The sequence below is a fragment of the Xenopus laevis genome, chromosome 7L, assembly GCF_017654675.1.
Source record: "Xenopus laevis strain J_2021 chromosome 7L, Xenopus_laevis_v10.1, whole genome shotgun sequence".
Classification (NCBI taxonomy): domain Eukaryota; kingdom Metazoa; phylum Chordata; class Amphibia; order Anura; family Pipidae; genus Xenopus; species Xenopus laevis.
Genome location: NC_054383.1, coordinates 73,244,306 through 73,262,659, shown reverse-complemented (window position 1 = coordinate 73,262,659; position 18,354 = coordinate 73,244,306). Strand labels below are relative to the sequence as shown.

The 18,354-nt window shown below is 36.2% G+C and overlaps 1 protein-coding gene across 2 annotated transcripts in view; it reads left to right on the top strand.

Moving 5' to 3' along the window:
- The window catches only part of LOC121395536 (kin of IRRE-like protein 3), a 729,825-nt gene extending 712,500 nt beyond the window's left edge, over nt 1-17,325 (top strand). For both annotated transcript variants that reach the window (XM_041569178.1, XM_041569177.1), the window contains 2 exons: nt 8,981-9,061; nt 16,566-17,325. In XM_041569178.1, the coding sequence (XP_041425112.1) occupies nt 8,981-9,061; nt 16,566-17,006 (522 nt within the window). In that variant the 3' untranslated portion in view covers nt 17,007-17,325. The remainder of the gene's footprint in view (nt 1-8,980; nt 9,062-16,565) is intronic.
- The last annotated feature ends 1,029 nt before the right edge of the window (nt 17,326-18,354 follow it).

Below are 18,354 nucleotides of genomic sequence, written 5' to 3'. Positions count from 1 at the left end.
ATTTATTATAAGCTATATTGCATAAATCTGATTTAATCAAACTTCTGCATACTTCCAATGAATAGTTTGTCTGATTAGATTTATCCCAAATTTTATTAGAGTGAAATTAAACACTGAAATCAAGATATGTAAGCCTAATATAAATATTTATACAGGCTTGTCCTACCATCCATCTGCTCATCTTCTCAATGGAAATCAATGGATATTAATCACTGCAAAAATCTCACGGGTCAGAAGGCTCCACACGGAATAGTGTTTACTGTATAAAATTACATTTTTCAAGACTATTGACATAGCACTTTCTGCACAAAAGTAATCTGGGTATTAAACAGCCATACTGAAATAAATACCCCAAAATATAAAGGGGCATATTCATTAAAGTTTTCAGCTTGCCTAATTTCATCAAAGTTCACGTCAATATGTAAAATTGGTGTACGTTACGTATTTAATAAATATTGTAATTACACTATTGCAGGCGAAATGCCCCAGAATATCACTGGTGAAAAAACATCACATAAATATGCCAATGTATCGTTCAAATGGCCAAAAATGGTTCCAAAGATTGGATAATACTGCTGCATCAGCCATTGAGCAATATAACTTAAAATAGCTAAGGTAGTATATAAAGTTATAGGACCTGTTATCCAGAATGCTATGGACCAGGGGTTTTCTGTATCTTTCTGTAATTTGGGTCACTGTACAGTACATCTATGATTGTTTTTTCCTCTAGTAAAGGTTAATTATATCTTAGTTGGGATCAATTACAATGTACTGTTTTATAATCACAGTGAAAAAGGAAATCATTTTTCAACTTTTTAATCAATTGACTATAATGGAGTCTATTGGAGATGGCCTTCCCGTAATTTGCAGCTTTCTGGATAACAGGTTTCTAGATAACAGATCTTCTACCTGTAAATGCCTGTGCAATATTTCACCATTAAATTGTTATGGTCAATAATGCCTGCAGATTTTAACCTTGTGAAGCAGTAAAATATGTGGGATATTAGTGTGGAGGATATGACATTGATAATAAGGAGCTACCATGGCTGCTGTGTCTTTATAACATCATATTCCCACCTTAGTTACTGTAATTGCTGATGTTTTGGTGAATTTCATTAAAGTAAATAAAAGGGGGGCAGACACAACATATCCATTGCCCAATTGGGTTGGAAAAGTGGCATCCTGTCCTAAGGAGCTTTGATCTTTATAGCAATGAGGGTCATTATGTTTATTTCCTTGACTAGCACCAAAGCATTTTGTATACATTTTTATTAATGATAAATAATTAATGATTAAAGTGTACCAAATCTTTTAAATGGAATATTATGTTGTACAGCACTAGGCAGGTTTATGTGCCAACAGCATTTGTTTTATATTGTACTGAGTTGTCAAGTTCATATTGTTATAGGACATACAGCATTTTTCTAAATCACTTGTCATTTACAACAAAGTCCCTCAATCGAAGAATAAAGTAGGTATGCAGTTAGCACCATATATCAGTATATAGGGTCAATTTATAAAAAGCAGTGGAATTTTACTTTGGTAAGTTCTAATTTCACACTTCGATAAATTTCCCCTTAAATGTTAGTCAGTCTTTGTCAGTCAGGTCTGTTTATGTTCCTACCACTAAGAATTGTCATTGGGCCATACCTGATCATGTAAATAATCCCGGTTCCCGATCAGAAACAGCTGCAACAATATACTGTATAAAATCACATTGTCCCTACCAGTAAAAAGTCAAAACTATTTGCAGCTGATCCATACTTTTAATCACTTTTCCAATCTGTCACAGCCATTTGCCGTGACAATGTCACTGCTCTGGCTTGTCTGCTTGCATTTGAAATAAGTTAACTCTGCACATTTCTTGTGTATTGTGTATGTTGCTGCCAAATATTTTTCACACACCTTTCTACATCCAATACCATCTCAGCTGTTGCAAGACTTCCTTGTTTTCTGCATACCCTTATAAACAAATATAAATTGGTTTTTCACATTTTGTTTTAGCTCTAGTTAAAATAATACAGCCACTACCCAACCTTCACTTTGGGGCACATTTACTATGGGTCGAATATCGAGGGTTAATTAACCCTCGATATTCGACCATCGAAGTAAAATCCTTCGACTTCGAATATCGAAGTCAAAGGATTTACCGCATTTACTTCAATCGAACGATCGAAGGAAAAATCCTTTGAATCGAACGATTCGAAGGATTTTAATCCATCGACCGAACGATTTTCCTTCAATCAGAAATTGGTTAGACAGCTTATGGGGAAAGTCCCCATAGGCTAACATTGGTGCTCGGTAGGTTTTAGCTGGCGAAGTAGCTAGCCAAAGTTTTTTTTTTAAAGAGACAGTACTTCGACTATCAAATGGTCGAATAGTCAAGGTCAAAGTAGCCAATGCGATGGTCGAAGTAGCCAAAAAAATACATCGAAATTCGAAGTATTTTTCATTCTAATCCTTCACTCAAGCTAAGTAAATGTGCCCCTTAGGCTTGTCTAGGATATATCATGTACCTCCCAGTGATTATCATTATCTCTTACCTGATACCCCACCTAGTTCGCTTAAAACTGCACCAGCCTGGGGCCCTACTGTAAGTGTGCCATGCCATCATTTTCTTTATTATTATTTCTCTACATTCTGATTTGGGCCACATGCAGAATAGACAAAAAGCCAAATTTCTAGCTTTTCACCCTACTGGGCATTTGCACCCAGCCCAGGTCCGAAAAAGATTGTACCTACAAAAATACCACTGGGTCAATGCAGTTTTCAACAAACAGGAGCACCAGCTTGGGGTATCAGGTAAGTGATTATAATACACAAAAGCCATTAATATATTGTAAATTATATCCTTATAAATGGTGAGTTCTGATGTCATCAGTTATAAACGGTGAGTAGTGATGTCATTTCTGTCACATGACTCACTAAAACTTGTTTATTATAATAAATAAAGTACCCCCTGTTGAAAAATATGAGGATATTAGAAGTAACCTCGGAGTTACATGCCCTGTATAAAAACACTCGGTCATGAAACTCCTCGGTAACTCGATAATATCCTTATATTTTACAAAAAGGGGTACTTTATTCCCTATATAATACACAAAAGCCATGAATATCCTGTAAATTATATCCTTATAAACGGTGACTAGTGATGTCATCAGTTATAAACGGTGAGTAGTGATGTAATTTCTGTCACATGACTTACTAAAATTTGTGTATTATAATTAATAAAGTACCCCCAGTTGTAAAATATGAGGATATTATAAGTTACCTCGGAGTTCCATGACCTGTATAAAAACACTCGGCCTTCGGCCTCGTGTTTTTATATGGTCATGAAACTCCTCGGTAACTTATAATATCCTTATATTTTACAAGAGGGGGTACTTTATTCACTATATAATCACCGGAGGCACCCAACAGTAATTATAACTTTCCTTCTCCATATGAATGTATCCACTTGAGGTGGACATTATATCAGAAGGCCACATTTGGTCACCCTGTATTAAATTAGAGGTGCTATAGAAAAATAAAGATATTATACTATTTTGTGTTTAATGTTATGTAAGCAGTGGCTAGTACATTGGTGTGAAGGGGTTAAGCAAGCTGTTGTTTTACTTAGCTATTTAATTACTCCAAATTCCACTTGCTGGATCAGAAAAGAGGTTTTTAATACAAATTGCCTGTACTGTCAGTTGCCTTTTCACAGAGATCATAAATGCTCTATATATATTCATGTAATGGAGAAACTGAAAAATGATCAACGCTGGAAGTTTGGGTAAAATTGCCTCCTAGCTCAGCACTAATAACTGCTCCTTTAGTGTGTGTGCATCAGCCCTTTTTCAGTGGGACTAGAATGCCCAATTAGTCTATAATAAACAGAGAGAGATATTTGTTACTGTACATTTCACAGCTGGTCATTATGTCATAACTCATTAAATTGCCCTGTCTTCAGTCAGAAAAAGATATTTCCATCTAACTAAGTCAATTATGTTTCAAGTGATATAAATATCTGGCTAGGGGCAAGAATTATGGACAGCAAATACAGTATGCATCTGCTGACTAAGACAAAGCTCTGACATTGTAGCTTTCGATTAAATGATTCTGTAGATGTATATTCAGAGTGGCTCAGCTCCAAATCTTTTCTTTCACCTGAAAGAGCATTTGGTATAAGATAATACAAACGTGAGTTCTCTAATCTGAAAAGCGGATATTCAAGAGGTCCATCTCCCATAAAGTCCATTTAAAAAATATATAATTTTTGAGAAATGGTTTTTTTTCTTTGCAATATTATAGAAGTATGGGATCTGTTATCCAGAAAGTTCAGAATTATAGAAAGGCCATCTCCCATAAACTCTATTTTATGCAAGTGATCCAAATATTTAAAAAATATTGCATTTATCTCTGTAATAAACTTGTACTTGATTCAAACTAAGATATAATTAATCCTTACTGGAGTCAAAACCAGCCTATTTGGGTTTATTTAATGTTTATATGATTTTCCTAGTAGACTTAGGGGCAAATTTATCCAGGGTCGAATTTCGAGTTAATGGGAGTTTAAAACTCCCATGAACTCACATGAACTTGAAATTTGACCAATTGCAATTTATTAAAAAAATCGGATCAATAGAATCGAACCGCAAACTTGAATCGAATGTCAGAAAGGCTGCAAACAACTCCAAATTGGTCCCAGGACATCTTCTATAGGCTAAAACAGCAATTTGGTGAATTGTCGAATTTGAGTTCTTAAAGGGCCAGTGTATGATAAATCTCAAAAATCGAATTTGAATTTTTTAAAAAAACTTGAATCGAATTTTAACAATTACATAGTCAAATTTCACAGTTTTGGCCATAAAAAAAACTAAAAAATTCAAATTTTCACTTCGACCATTGATAAATCTGCCCCTTAAAGGGATACTGTCATGGGAAGAAAAAAATTTTCAAAATGAATCAAAACTTCAATCACTCTTGACTGCTGTACTGCAAGTTGGAGTGATATCACCCCCTCCCTTTCCCCCCCCCCCAGCAGCCAAACAAAAGAACAATGGGAAGGTAACCAGATAGCAGCTCCCTAACACAAGATAACAGCTGCCTGGTAGCTATAAGAACAACACTTAATAGTAAAAACCCATGTCTCACTGAGACACATTCAGTTACATTGAGAAGGAAAAACAGAAAGCATTTCTCTCCTAAAGTGCAGGCACAAGTCACATGACCAGGGGCAGCTGGGAAATCGACAAAATGTCTAGCCCCATGTCAGATTTCAAAACTGAATATAAAAAAATCTGTTTGTTCTTTTGAGAAATGGATTTCAGTGCAGAATTCTGCTGGAGTAGCACTATTAACTGATGCGTTTTGAAAAAAACATGTTTTCCGATGACAGTATCCCTTTAAGATATGAAGATCCAAAATACAGAAAGACATGTTGTCCGTAAAACCTGAGGTCCTGAGCATTCTGGATAAAAGGTTGCATACCTTATATTTGTATAAAAAATTCATGTTTGGTCTATTTAAATATTACATTTTTTAGTAGACATTGTATGATGAACTGGGTTACAAAAAAGCCCCTTATCTGGAGAATCCAAGGTCCACGCATTCTAGATAATAGATTCTATATCTGTGTCTTCATGCTTTTAGAAAAATATATACTCTAATAAAAACTGCAACTTGCCTGGCATCCAGGAATGTATTTATTAAAAAATAACTCCTTCTCCCCCAATAACATTGTTTTATCCCCTTGCCTAGACCCCCCCCCCTTAGTATTATTATTATAAGAAACTGGAAAATTACAGTGCATTAACAAATATTGACGGAGTGTTGTTACTTTTGGCTGGGGTTTTTTCTATAGGCCTAGGTAGGCCTTCTCCTCAGGGTCATCACAACCATAAATAATAGGTACAGTGATAAATGTGAGCTAAGAATTTCTCATCTAACCACAGAAGGAAATATACCGGTAAAGTTCAAAATGAAACATAGCGTCTATTCTGATATACAGTAATTAAAATATAATATTTCTGTACACAAGAAAAGAAAATAACTCTATATTTTTAACTAAAACAAAAAACATTCTCAAGATCATCCTTACTGGTAAACTGCCCACTGGCATGGTATAATCACCAGACCAACATTATATAAGTAAACAGAATATGTAGTAACTACTCGTGCAAACATTTTATTTGCTTTGTGTAAGAAATGTATAAAAAAAGACAATACTCTCTAATAATCCTATATTATTTGTACATGAATAATTTACTACACTGTACTGTTATTAATATTGTTGCAATTTGATGATGAAGGAATCAGACAGTAGGTCTTGCAACAGAATGTTCAGCTATACTTTAGTTAGAAGTTTGTATAGCAAACAATAGGCTGCCCCTTTAAGGCTCATAAAAAATAAAACAACAAAATAAAATCCTACTCCTGTCTGGAGGCTAACTAAACACAAGGTATTCCCTCTCTAACACACCAATCAACAATTCTGATCCTGCTGTACAACAACACAAGGAAGGTATTCAACTAATAAACTGTGGGTTTCTGCTCAGAGCAGTTTCACCGAGGAGCATCTCTTCTAACAGGCAGCCCAGTGAGCTGGAGGCAAGCTTTTTTAAACACTTTAGCTAAGTAAATTGGAACCCAATGCACCTGCCTGACAGCATTAACCCTAGACTTGCTGGCAAAAATATTGCTTTCTTGCCTAGAGAATCCCTCACTCTGCCACAATATGTACAACTTGATCTTCTGTATTCTGTGGTATGATAGAAGCTATTCTATCTGTTATTAGAAACAAGTCATCCCATTTTAGATCTCTTCTAGCCATCTCTCAGCAATACAATAATAGAAATGAAATTCTAGGCCAGCAAAGAACATGAACATACTGTATTATAGATAATACAGTGTAAGTGAACAAACAGTACTGCAAATGTCCCTAACTTACACAAGCATTGATGTTTGTCTAATTAGAGGCTGGCCAATGCTGCTGATAGATATGCATATTTAATTTGCCCAGAAGGACAACCGAAAGATTACAATTTCCTTTTCTCCCTTTGGTAATCTTAAAAATCGCCTTCAAGTCCCCTTGGCAAAACAAGGGAAGTAGTAAGAATCAATAGCAATTATAGGTAACATTTTCCAAGCGGCAACATATCTGAGCTTGTCCTTTTTTCCTGATTTAAAATTCTCTTCATATCATAAATAGCTTTTAAGGGTTTGGCACATATTTCTAATACAAGGTCTGGGGTTTAACTCTTTTTATAAATGCAATGCTAAAGGTCATGTAATTTATCCTGCTGCTGGTAATCACATTTTGCATGTATTTTGCTAAGTTGTAAGTAATATGTATTAGTTAAAATTCTTACATTTTTTGTTACATTTTGCTACATTACAGGGACCAAAAAAATACAGGCCATAAAAATGTGTCGTATGCAAAATGCTATGGATCTGAGGTTTTTCAGCCTGCTAAAAATCATTTAAACATTAAATAAGGATAAATCAATAAGGGTTAATTATACAAGGTACTGTTTTATTATTACAGAGAAAAAGGAAATAATTATTACAAATTTGAATGATCTGATTAAAAGAGATAACAAGCACTGATGGGTTAAAAATCATGTTCTCTTAACCCTCATTTCCTTAGCATTTGCATGTGGGGCACACTGCAATCTACAGAGATGCAGACTTAAGGTCTGGTGGGCACAAGGCAGCCTACTCCAACCTGTGCCTTATGAATACAGCACTGCCCAATGCAAGGAATAGAGCCCAAGACCTGTCCATGGAGTAAATTGCAACAAGAGTGAAATTTTGCCCATTTTTGTACATTGCAACCTGTATTTTGTAAATGAATGAATGAACCAAAAAATATTAAACAGCTATAATCTGTAGTGATGGGCGAATTTGTCCCATTTCGCTTCGCCAAAAAATTTGCGAATTTCCCGCGAAATTCGAGAAACGACACTGGCGTCTGTTTTTGGATGCCAGCATTTTGCCACGAATTCGCGCCTGCCGAATAAATTCGCCCATCACTAATTATCTGAATACACCAAGGGGGTTATTTATCAAAGTTTATATCAATATTTTCTGAAAAAAACACTTTCCCGAAAATTTTGTTTGCGGAAAAAAATCCGAAAAAATCTTGAAAAATCGGATCTTCACAATTTTTCAGATTTTTCACCCGAAAACTCCGGATTTTGCCCAAAAACTCTGAAAACTCTGAAAACTTTGGGGTATTGCCAAAAAACCCAGCAGATTTTCTGATTCTGACTTTTCCATCCTCAGGGTTTAATAAATTCTGAAAAATTCATGATTTTTTAAAAGTCCAATTTTATATAAAAAAAAATCCCGAATTGTTCGTGATTTTTGCATTTGGAGTTTAGTAAATAACCCCCCAAGGGAAAAACTCATTAGTGATCTAGCACTTCCATCTGGGTATTAGATAATTTCTGTGTAACATGTAAAGTCATTGTATTTGCAACCATATACAGTGAACAGTCTTGATTGATAGTATTGAGGAGAGCAGTATTGAGGAGAGATGTTGGTTTACAAATACAGGAAATGTGGCTGAACTGCAGGTTCCAGTTTGATTTAACCTTAGATAATACACAGGAACTTAGAGCAAGTACTGGAGCAAACGGTGAATAAATTGTGGCACAGCAACTGCATTTAGAACCCCTTTCATTTTGTTCCCATATTGTTATATATTATTACTCTGAATGTGTGTTGAGCTGAGTGACAAATTCTAGCCATTAACAGCAACAATTTTAAAGCATATGGTGCCTGACAGCTTATTTCCATTGCCGTCATGTTTTAAAACTTTTCAATGTCGGATCACCAGAAGTTGCAATATCTTTTGGGACGTAGACAGATGTGCATGGGGCTAAACCATTTTAGAGAGAATTCACTTTCACTTAAAATGACTAAAAAAGATGATATAGGTGACTTTGGCATGTTTTCCAAACAAATCAGAATAATTGTTTTTATCCTTCCCTAGATTGACAGAGGTGAGTTTCAGCAAGACTCAGTCCTTAAACAGTTGGAAGTCCTGAAGGAAGAGGAGAAGGAGTTTCAGAAGGTGAGACATCAAGAAGTATCCTCTTATCACTAATTGTTGACAAAAACATTGTTCATAAAAAGTAATAATAATCATATGTTTCAATTGCACAAATGTGGGCATACTTACTAAAGGATTAAGGTAATTCTATAAAAAATATTTTCAAAATGCTATACAATTGGAGTATTTTCTAGTGTGTTTTAGTGTCTCATAAATATGTCCCATAAGACAATAATCAGGTGTTTGAATAAACACCTTCCAAGAAACAATCTCACTGCTCTCCCAGACGCAGTGCCTCCCAGTGCAAAAACAACATGGAGCGTATGTGAACAGCCAGGCTGTTTCTGGGCCTGCTGTGTCACTAGTGACGATAGAATTATTTAGTTGCAAAATATGCAGCTACAGAATCAGTTCTAGATATTCACATTTTTTTCTGAAAGCCAAACCAAACTGTAACCAAGGCAGGAGAAAAAAGAATAGGACTAGTTAGATGCATACAGTAGTGACAGTCAATCAATTACTGCAAAACCATTAGGAGGGCAGCAGAAACGAGTCCTCATCATTCATGGAGTTTCCAAACCCAATGGGCTTCAAATGGACCAATAATGTATTGTGCACTCTCTAGCCTGATTCTGAAACAATAAATGTTAGCACTGATTGTTTATAGGAAATTTCTTCTTTGTTTTCAGTAGTATCAGTACCACTAAAGCAGCACAGTAGGACAATAATAACATTCCTGTAGGAATTCTTCAGGTGTCCAACGTATGGCTTTCCATCAAAAGCTGAAACAGATGTAAAGACAAAATTGTAAAAATAAAGACACTATTTGGGTACAGGGATATGTTCTCTTCATGCACTGGTGGCTGCAAATATATGTGCAAGAGAGATCATCTCAGGCTGTCAAATAATTGCTGACCTTCCTTTAGCATTATTCATTTGAAAAGATTTCTAATAAATGCACATAATCTCCATGATTGTGGTTCATGGACTGTTATGATGTGTTAAGACACTCATTAATATTACCTAGAAAGATTAAGTTGTATGCTAAACAGCATACAAGTTCTTGACCTCACATAATGGGGCATATTTATCAAAGAGTGAAGTCAGAGATCTCCACAGTCCGCTAGAGTGAAATTCCGCCACTTTCCTTTCATTTCTATGTGATTTTTGAAAGAGTATTTAACAATGGGTAAAAGTGAAAATTCACCCTTTGATAAATATGCCTTTCAAAATGCCATAGAAATGAATAGCGAGTGATGGAATTTCACTCTAGTGGACTGTGGAGATGTCTCTTTGATTATTATACCCCATGAAGAGTAATAAGGATCAATGCACGAATGACCTGTGCTTGTGTTTGAACAATTTAAAGAAAGGAAAATTTAATTATATATATTTATTAAACCTAGATTTTTTTTGATCAAGGTTTTTAGGGGGAAACTAAAAACTCAACTTTTTAGAGAATTATCATACTAACAGCTGCTAAAAAAAAATCAGAATCTGAAAATATGCCATTTCAAACCTGTCAAGGTCACGTAGAAGTCAATGGCAGATGTCCCTGAAGTTGTTTTTTGACATTGTGATCTGTGCTGGATAATATAAAAAAGTCAGGGTTTTGGGCGGCAACTCGGAAATATTCGTTTCGGCCGACAATTCGTACCATACGAATTGACAATCAATTTTGTTGTGACGTTTTGTTGCTTCAATTTTTTCGAGAAAAATTATTGAGAAATGCATTCAAATTATGGAAGGGAGTTTGGTCGGATTTATTTTCATTAAAAAAAATTGATTCATTTGAGTTTTTGTAAATGTGCCCCATATAGTGTCTAAATCTAATTGTTAAAATATGAGCCAAAATAAAACAGACACTTTATTGTTTCAATGGCCAGTCTACTGTTAAGGAAGACACTGGGACACAAAAGGGTGTTTGAAAAAGCTGTCAATAAATAACTAATATACCACAATCTTGCGACTGCATGATAAAGATAATAGATTGAGTAACTCATAAGACTAAAAGGTCAGAAAACAACAAAATCAAACCTGTTCCAATGACTGATCTGAAAAACAATGCACCTGTCTACCAATGTTTTATTACTTACGTTACCAACCTTGACCAGAGCCTATCTAGCATCACTGTGTTTTCAAACCAATTGACATAAAGACAAAGACCTGTTTTGTAGCAAGGCCTCTGGCTGCCTTACTCAAAATAACATCTGCTCAAGCAACCATTCTTGCATTTGCAGGATCAGTGTTTAAATTGCATGGCCCCAAGGTTTACTAGCCAATTAAGAGGAGACATTGATAAATCTGCCCAAGAGTCCCCTGGATGGCTCAGTCAGTAACACAAGGGAATAGGTATGAAGGGGAAGCAAAATATATAAATAGCCTGTTAAAAACTGACATATTTAGGCCAGGGATAATATCTACATATAAGGACAAACTTGTGTCATTAGTGGCCAAGCTGTGCTCATGTTAATAATACAGTTCTTACCTGTTTTCTGTGCATTAAGGACATGCTGTTTATTTTTCCCTTCGTGGAATTCTTTCACAACACAACTGCTTCTTTTTAAATAATCCGTTTCATGACTACCTTCTTCTTTTCTGTGACATTGTAGGTTCACATTTATGTATCTCTGTATTTTAAAAGTTTAAAATGCATTTATTTGCTCTATCGAACCTTAGATCTCACCGTATGTTTTGCCCCTATAGTTAAATGAAGCAAATTGTCCCCAGGCACACCTGTCATAAATAAAAATGTGCCTTTTACATAAAGGGCAACTAAACCAGCCTATGTGTTTTCTCATCCTAAATGTATTTTTAGCAAGGGCAAAATGAGTACATTCAAATGCATTCAAACACAAGAACATCAATATTTTTCAAAGCAATGTTTCGAATTTTGGTATAAGTATATACAATTTCCTGCAGAAGTAAAAAGGGAGACCAGTTGTTTCAAAATTGCTTCCAAGAGGGCTACAACAAACATACAGTATGTTGAGCATATAAGTGGCTAACAGTTTAACATAAATTCAATCAGTAAGCAATCGTGGCACCTCAGCAACTTGCATTTGTTAGATGTTTCCCTGTTTTTCTGTTTACTAAATAAGATTAAAATCTTGCATAGGAACACAAAATTGTGTGCTCTTTACAGAAATTTGTGAAAAAAGCGCAACATTTTGAAGGAAACCGCATGGAAAATCCTCTACACACTTTAATGAAATAAATGATATACATAAAACACGTGTTTATGATAGAAGACGCATTAGCAATAGTTATTTACATGTACTGTATATACTAAAATTCCCAATTGTAATTAGCTGAATAAAGCCATGTAGAGATGCAATGTATGAAACTATCCGTTTCTTAAAATCTCATTTTCTGAAAGACCAAAAAATCTGCATTATTTCTGACCATTGTGGAGATCAACAACACATCAAGAAAAATAGCAATTAGCAAATAATGAAAAATTGTGCTGCAATGCACTACATCAATATCACCAGTATATGAGCCAGAAATACAGATTATTTTTCATGCCTACTCTATAGGGGTTATTTATCAAAATCTGATTTTCTTAAGTAAAAAAAGTCGATAAAATCGGTACGGGAAAAAATTCCAAAAATTTGTGTTTTTGCTAAAAATACAGAATTTTTCGTGTTTTATGCCCGAAAAGCTCTAATTTTTCATGAAATCACTCGAAACCCTAAATTTTTGTCCAAAACTCAGCACAGACCATGAAATCTTCAAATTTGAAATGGGACCTTTGCTGTTGACTTCTACAAGACCCCGACAGCTTGGAGATGGAGTATTTTTAGATTCTGGATTAACAGCCTCAGGATATAATAAATGATGAAAAAAATGTTTAAAAAAATTCTGATTTTATAGTAAAAAAACTTGAATTTTTCGAGATTTTGGCATTTGGACTATATTAAATGACCCCCTATGAGTCAGGACAAGAATCTGCATGTCCAATTAACAGTGTGCACCATTATATTCCTCCAGACTTTCTGCAGCTTTTCTGTCTACTAAATTATGCATATATTCATGACAGGCTCGGTAGACATATGCATGGGGGCTAATATACAAGTTCTTTCAACAGTCTACTAAAAGTTGTAAAAAGAAAGATTGGTTATCACTGGTGACTGCTGTTGACTGCTATAATTACTTTGATTGATAAATGGTCAGTGACGAAAAGCCTGTGGATGTATTACTGATCTGGAAAGCAGGGCCGGATTCAGTTGCGGACTGGCCCACCGGGATCAGGGCCGCCATCAGGGGGGGACAGGGGGGACAAGCGTACCGGGCCCGGGCGCTGCATTTTTTTGAAGATCCGGGCCCCCCTTACGAGCGCCCGAGCCGTACGTCTTGCCTCTTCAGTGCCGAATGCGGAAGTGCCGAAAAGCCGAAGCCGATGCGACGAAAAGACCCGAAGTCACGGAAAAAGCCGAAGTCCCGAAGTCACGAAGCGCCGAAAAGACCCGAAGTCACGAAAACAGCCGAAGTCCTGAAGCAGCGCAAAGACCCGAAGTCACGAAAACAGCCGAAGCCGAAGTCCTGAAGCGGTGAAAAGACCCGAAGTCACGAAAGGAGGCGAAGTTGAAGTACTGAAGCCATGAGTTCAATTCTACTGAACACCAGTTTGTGTTTTTTTTTTTTTAATCCCCTGGCCACCAATGTATTATTTTAATATTCTATAGGCCCCTGCCACCAATCTTTTTTTTAAAACTTTTGTTTTTGGGGCCCCAATTTTTTTTTTAACTCGTAAAGGGCCCCTTGCCACCATTGTTTTTTTTTGGGTTTTTTTTTTGAAAAAAATGAATTTTCTTTTTGGTGGCCCCAAATTTTTTTAACTTGTAAGGGGGCCCCTGCCACCAGTTTTTTTTTTTTTCAAAAAAAAAAATATTTTTTTTTTAAATTTTTTTTGGGGCCCCAATTTGTTTTTAACTTGTAAGGGGGCCCCTGCCACCATTTTTTTTTTTTTCAAAAAAATTTTTTTTTCTCCAAATTTTTTTTTTGGGGCCCCAATTTGTTTTTAACTTATAAGGGGGCCCCTGCCGCCAATGTTTTTTTTTTTTTCAAAAAAAAATTAATTTTTTTTCAAATTTTTTTTTGGGGCCCCAATTTGTTTTTAACTTATAAGGGGGCCCCTGCCGCCAATGTTTTTTTTTTTTTTCAAAAAAAAATTAATTTTTTTTCAAATTTTTTTTTGGGGCCCCAATTTGTTTTTAACTTAGAAGGGGGCCCCTGCCACCAATGTTTGTTTATTTTTTAGTTTTTTTTACATTTTTTTTTGTTGGGGCCCCAAGTTTTTTTTAACAGGGGGCCCCTGCCACCAATGTTTTTAAAAAAAAAAAAATTTAATTTTTTTTTTTTTGGGGCCCCAATTTTTTTATAAGGGGGCCCTGACCATCAATAGCTTTTTACAACTTGTGTGGGGGGGGGGTTACTTTTTTAGCGCTGATGTCTGTGTGGTCTTTTAACTGCGATGTGGGCGGGATATGGGGCGGAGCTTGGTCATCAGTGTGGGCGGGGCCCAGGGGGCCCCAAAAATTTTGTTGTACGGGGCCCCGTGATTTCTAATGGCGGCCCTGACCGGGATACCATGAAAACTCCCGGTGGGCTCAGGTATCAGTGGGCCCTCATGCTGTTAAACATTTGGCCTATTTCATGGCCATTCCCTATTTCTATGAAGCTAAATAGATGGAATAAAGGATTATAGTATATAAAGAAAAGAAACTAGGAGAATAGAGGCTGAGTGAAGAGAGGAAGAATATTAGTACTGAGAGAAGACCCCTGGTCTAAGGTTTTTTAGTGGGCCCCTGGATTAAGGTTTTTTTAGTGGACCCCTGGTCTAAGGTTTTTTTAGTGGGCCCCTGGTCTAATGTTTTTTTAGTGGGCCCCTGGTGTCTCAGTTCGTCACTGGCCGGATTTACATAGCGAGTGCCCCTAGGCCCGCTGTCATTCGCCACCGCTGTCCCCTCCCCATCATTTGTGCACATGCACAAATTTTCATCATCAGGATGGGAGCACTGGGGATTGGTACATGGAAAATTTAAAAAACTATGATCATTCCCAGAGCTTTCAAACCAATGTGGGTGTGGTTAGACTTCATGCCGCCCCCTAAAATCCTGCCGCCCTAGACCCGGGCCTTGGTGGCCTTTGTCGTTTGGCAATTCAGAATGGGGATTGGCCTGGGTAGACTGGAATGTGACCAGAATTGATTGATGGAAACTCTATGGTATGATATATTATTGGTGAGCTGTATTTTTTTTAATTTTGTTGTTTGTCTTTATAACATGATGTATTATACCATAGAGTTCATCTACTTATAGCCTATATTGCCCAGACCTTCAGTCGTCTCTATGGTTGTTTTCAGGGGTTGCCATAATTACCCTCCTTATTTTGATGCCATTATCTGCACTTTGGGTTTTCAAAGAGTGAGTTACTTGCAGTTCTAGATGTTAGTCCCCGAGGAAGGTCACATAATGTGAAAACAATATTGTCATACTTTTTTCATGCTAAGACCTGTGAGCATGGTATATATACTGTATATATTTTTTTTTAAATTACCCATATTCCATATAGACAGAAATGGACATTAATATCTAACTGCAAATAATCAGGTGTTTTCTTACCCCTAAATCTTAAATCTCTCACCCCCACACCATTTTCAAAATGTCTCAGAAAGAATATAACAGCTTGCCCCTCCCCTTTCATTGCAGAGAAACAATTTCAAACAGTTATTAGCCTTTTAAGTCAGAAATATTTTCATACAGATGAAGGAATGTATTTAAAGGATAATTAATCTTCTCTCCTCCAAAAATGATTTAGAGTCACAGTTAATCAGAGTGGTTTCTATAGCAACACTAAGAGGCACGCTCCCAAGAGAGCTGGACCTACACGTCTGTTGTCTTTCTTCTCTGCTTGCATTGCTTTGGTTTCGGGACCCTTAAACTGTCATATGTATTTTATTCATCTTTTGGGCGTTTCTGGAGAGAATAACTAAAAATATAAATACACGTACAGATGTAGCAAACACAATGTGACTTTTAAAATACTTTGGTTCAAATATTTGGTTCCTAAAGGTTAATTAGCCCTAATTAGACAAAAGAGGGCAATAATTTTGTTATTGCACTCCTGGTGCTCTCCAATGATTTAGTGATAAGCAGAATTTTTTGCCAAGTTTCATCACGAAAAAGAAACCAACAGAACCCAGTGGGTTAAGTAAAATGTCGTGCATCCAAAATAATTTTGTTGCTCGTCAAAAAATGTTGCCGATAGACTTCAATGCATTTTGGTGAATTTTCATTGTATCGTGAATTTTCGGTTGAGTGAAACGGATCTGATTCACCCATTACTATTACTTAACCCCACTAACTATATATTAGTTATTTATCAGTTATAAATTATTCTAAAGCACTACGTAACTTGATGGCATTATATAACTAAATGCAAATGATGATGAACTATGCTGCAATAAACAAGTCTTAGTGAAATATGCATACACTGATTTTTTTTTGTTCTATCTATTAAGGATCCCACCAATGGCTATTACAGTGTCAACACATTCAAGGACAACTCTACTCCAACTATTGCTCTCTCCAACTGCCAACAAGATCTTCGTCCTGCTAACAAGCAGCGAGTTCCCACAGGAATGTCTTTTACCAACATTTATTCCACACTGAGTGGTCAGAACCGTCTATATGACTACAGCCAACGTTTTGTCCTGGGGATGGGTAGCAGTTCCATTGAGCTTTGTGAGCGTGAGTTCCAGAGGGGCTCCATGAGTGACAGCAGCTCATTCCTAGACACTCAATGTGACAGCAGTGTCAGCAGCAGCGGAAAGCAAGATGGATATGTTCAGTTTGATAAGTCCAGCAAGGCGTCTGCATCATCTTCCCACTACTCACAGTCATCCTCTCAAAACTCTGACCCAAGCAGGCCACTTCAGAGGCGAATGCAAACACATGTGTGAAATATACTACCTGGGGCTCTTTATGAAGGATATGGGGAGCAGAGGGAAGGGCAAGGAAACCAAGGTGGGTTGGCACTGGTCCATATTGAGGGAAAAGACTTTGAACATTTTGAAGCCTACAAAAAAGGAACTGGCCTCTGTCTGAAATATTTATTTAGTTTTATATTTATATGAGGAGAGGATCTTCCTGTTGTAAAAAGCACTTTGTTCAATGGAGTACAACAAGCCATGGTTCCATTATTTAGTAGAGTGTTAACAGAAACATTTTATAAACTATTCCCCAAAATGTAAATTATTAATAAAGTTGAGCTCCTAATTATTACTGGAGCAGTGGACGATGTTTGTTTGAATTAGGAATCTAGCCATTAGCAAGCACAATGTTCATGTATTAAAACATAATTTATTTAGCAAATGAGCTAAATGAGTCTATGACAATGCCATAACAGCAGAACTGGAACCTTAAGAAAGGAATGCCCCAGACCAATGTTCCAGTGACCAATATTAACAGATGTTTATTTTGTTTTAGAAAAAGAAAGTTTACAATATGGCAAACTTGCTGAATTCATCAGTTCCTTGGGAAGGTCAACATTTTCTGATTAAGATTACGGTGAAGAAAAAGTATATGATGTACAAGGAGCCAACATCAACAGAATGATGTGTAAAATTATTTCAGTTCTTCGTTAGTTTAGGCAGATGAAGACAAAAATATTTCCACTTCAGAGATATAGCTGTATAAGTTGCAAGAAGTTATAAGACCCTATCAGACTGGCAGTACACACATAAAGACAATTAGCTGTATCGTAAAATAAAGTCTACAGATCAAATTGTGCCATTGAAAAAATAGGTGTCTGGGGTTGCTAATGATGGGGCCCTGCACAAATGTATGTCCCTACCTCCAAAATCTCAAATTATGTAAAAAGGAAATGTACTTAATATGAAACATGTGTTCCATTTTTTTAAGAAGTGTATATTTCTCCAATGAACATATGTCAGTGCCCTGATCAAAGACCCAAGGTGTATTTTTTTTAAAGAACAAATATGACTTTATTATCTTTTATTCATTATGTATCATTCTTGCCTGAGTCACTTGTTTAAGTTCTCTCTCATATGCTGGTTGTTGTTGCCAGTCAAAATAAACACATGCTCATTATTTACACACACACATATATATATATATATATATATATAATATTTATGTGAATTTACTTTTTTATGCTCATTGAGCTTATTCCAATATAAACTGTTTGCAGTGGATGGTGAAAACCTGGCTCTTTCGATTTTGTTTGGACTGTTTCCCTGTCAAACTTCCATAAATTGGGAGACCATGGTTAGAAGACATCAGTAAATC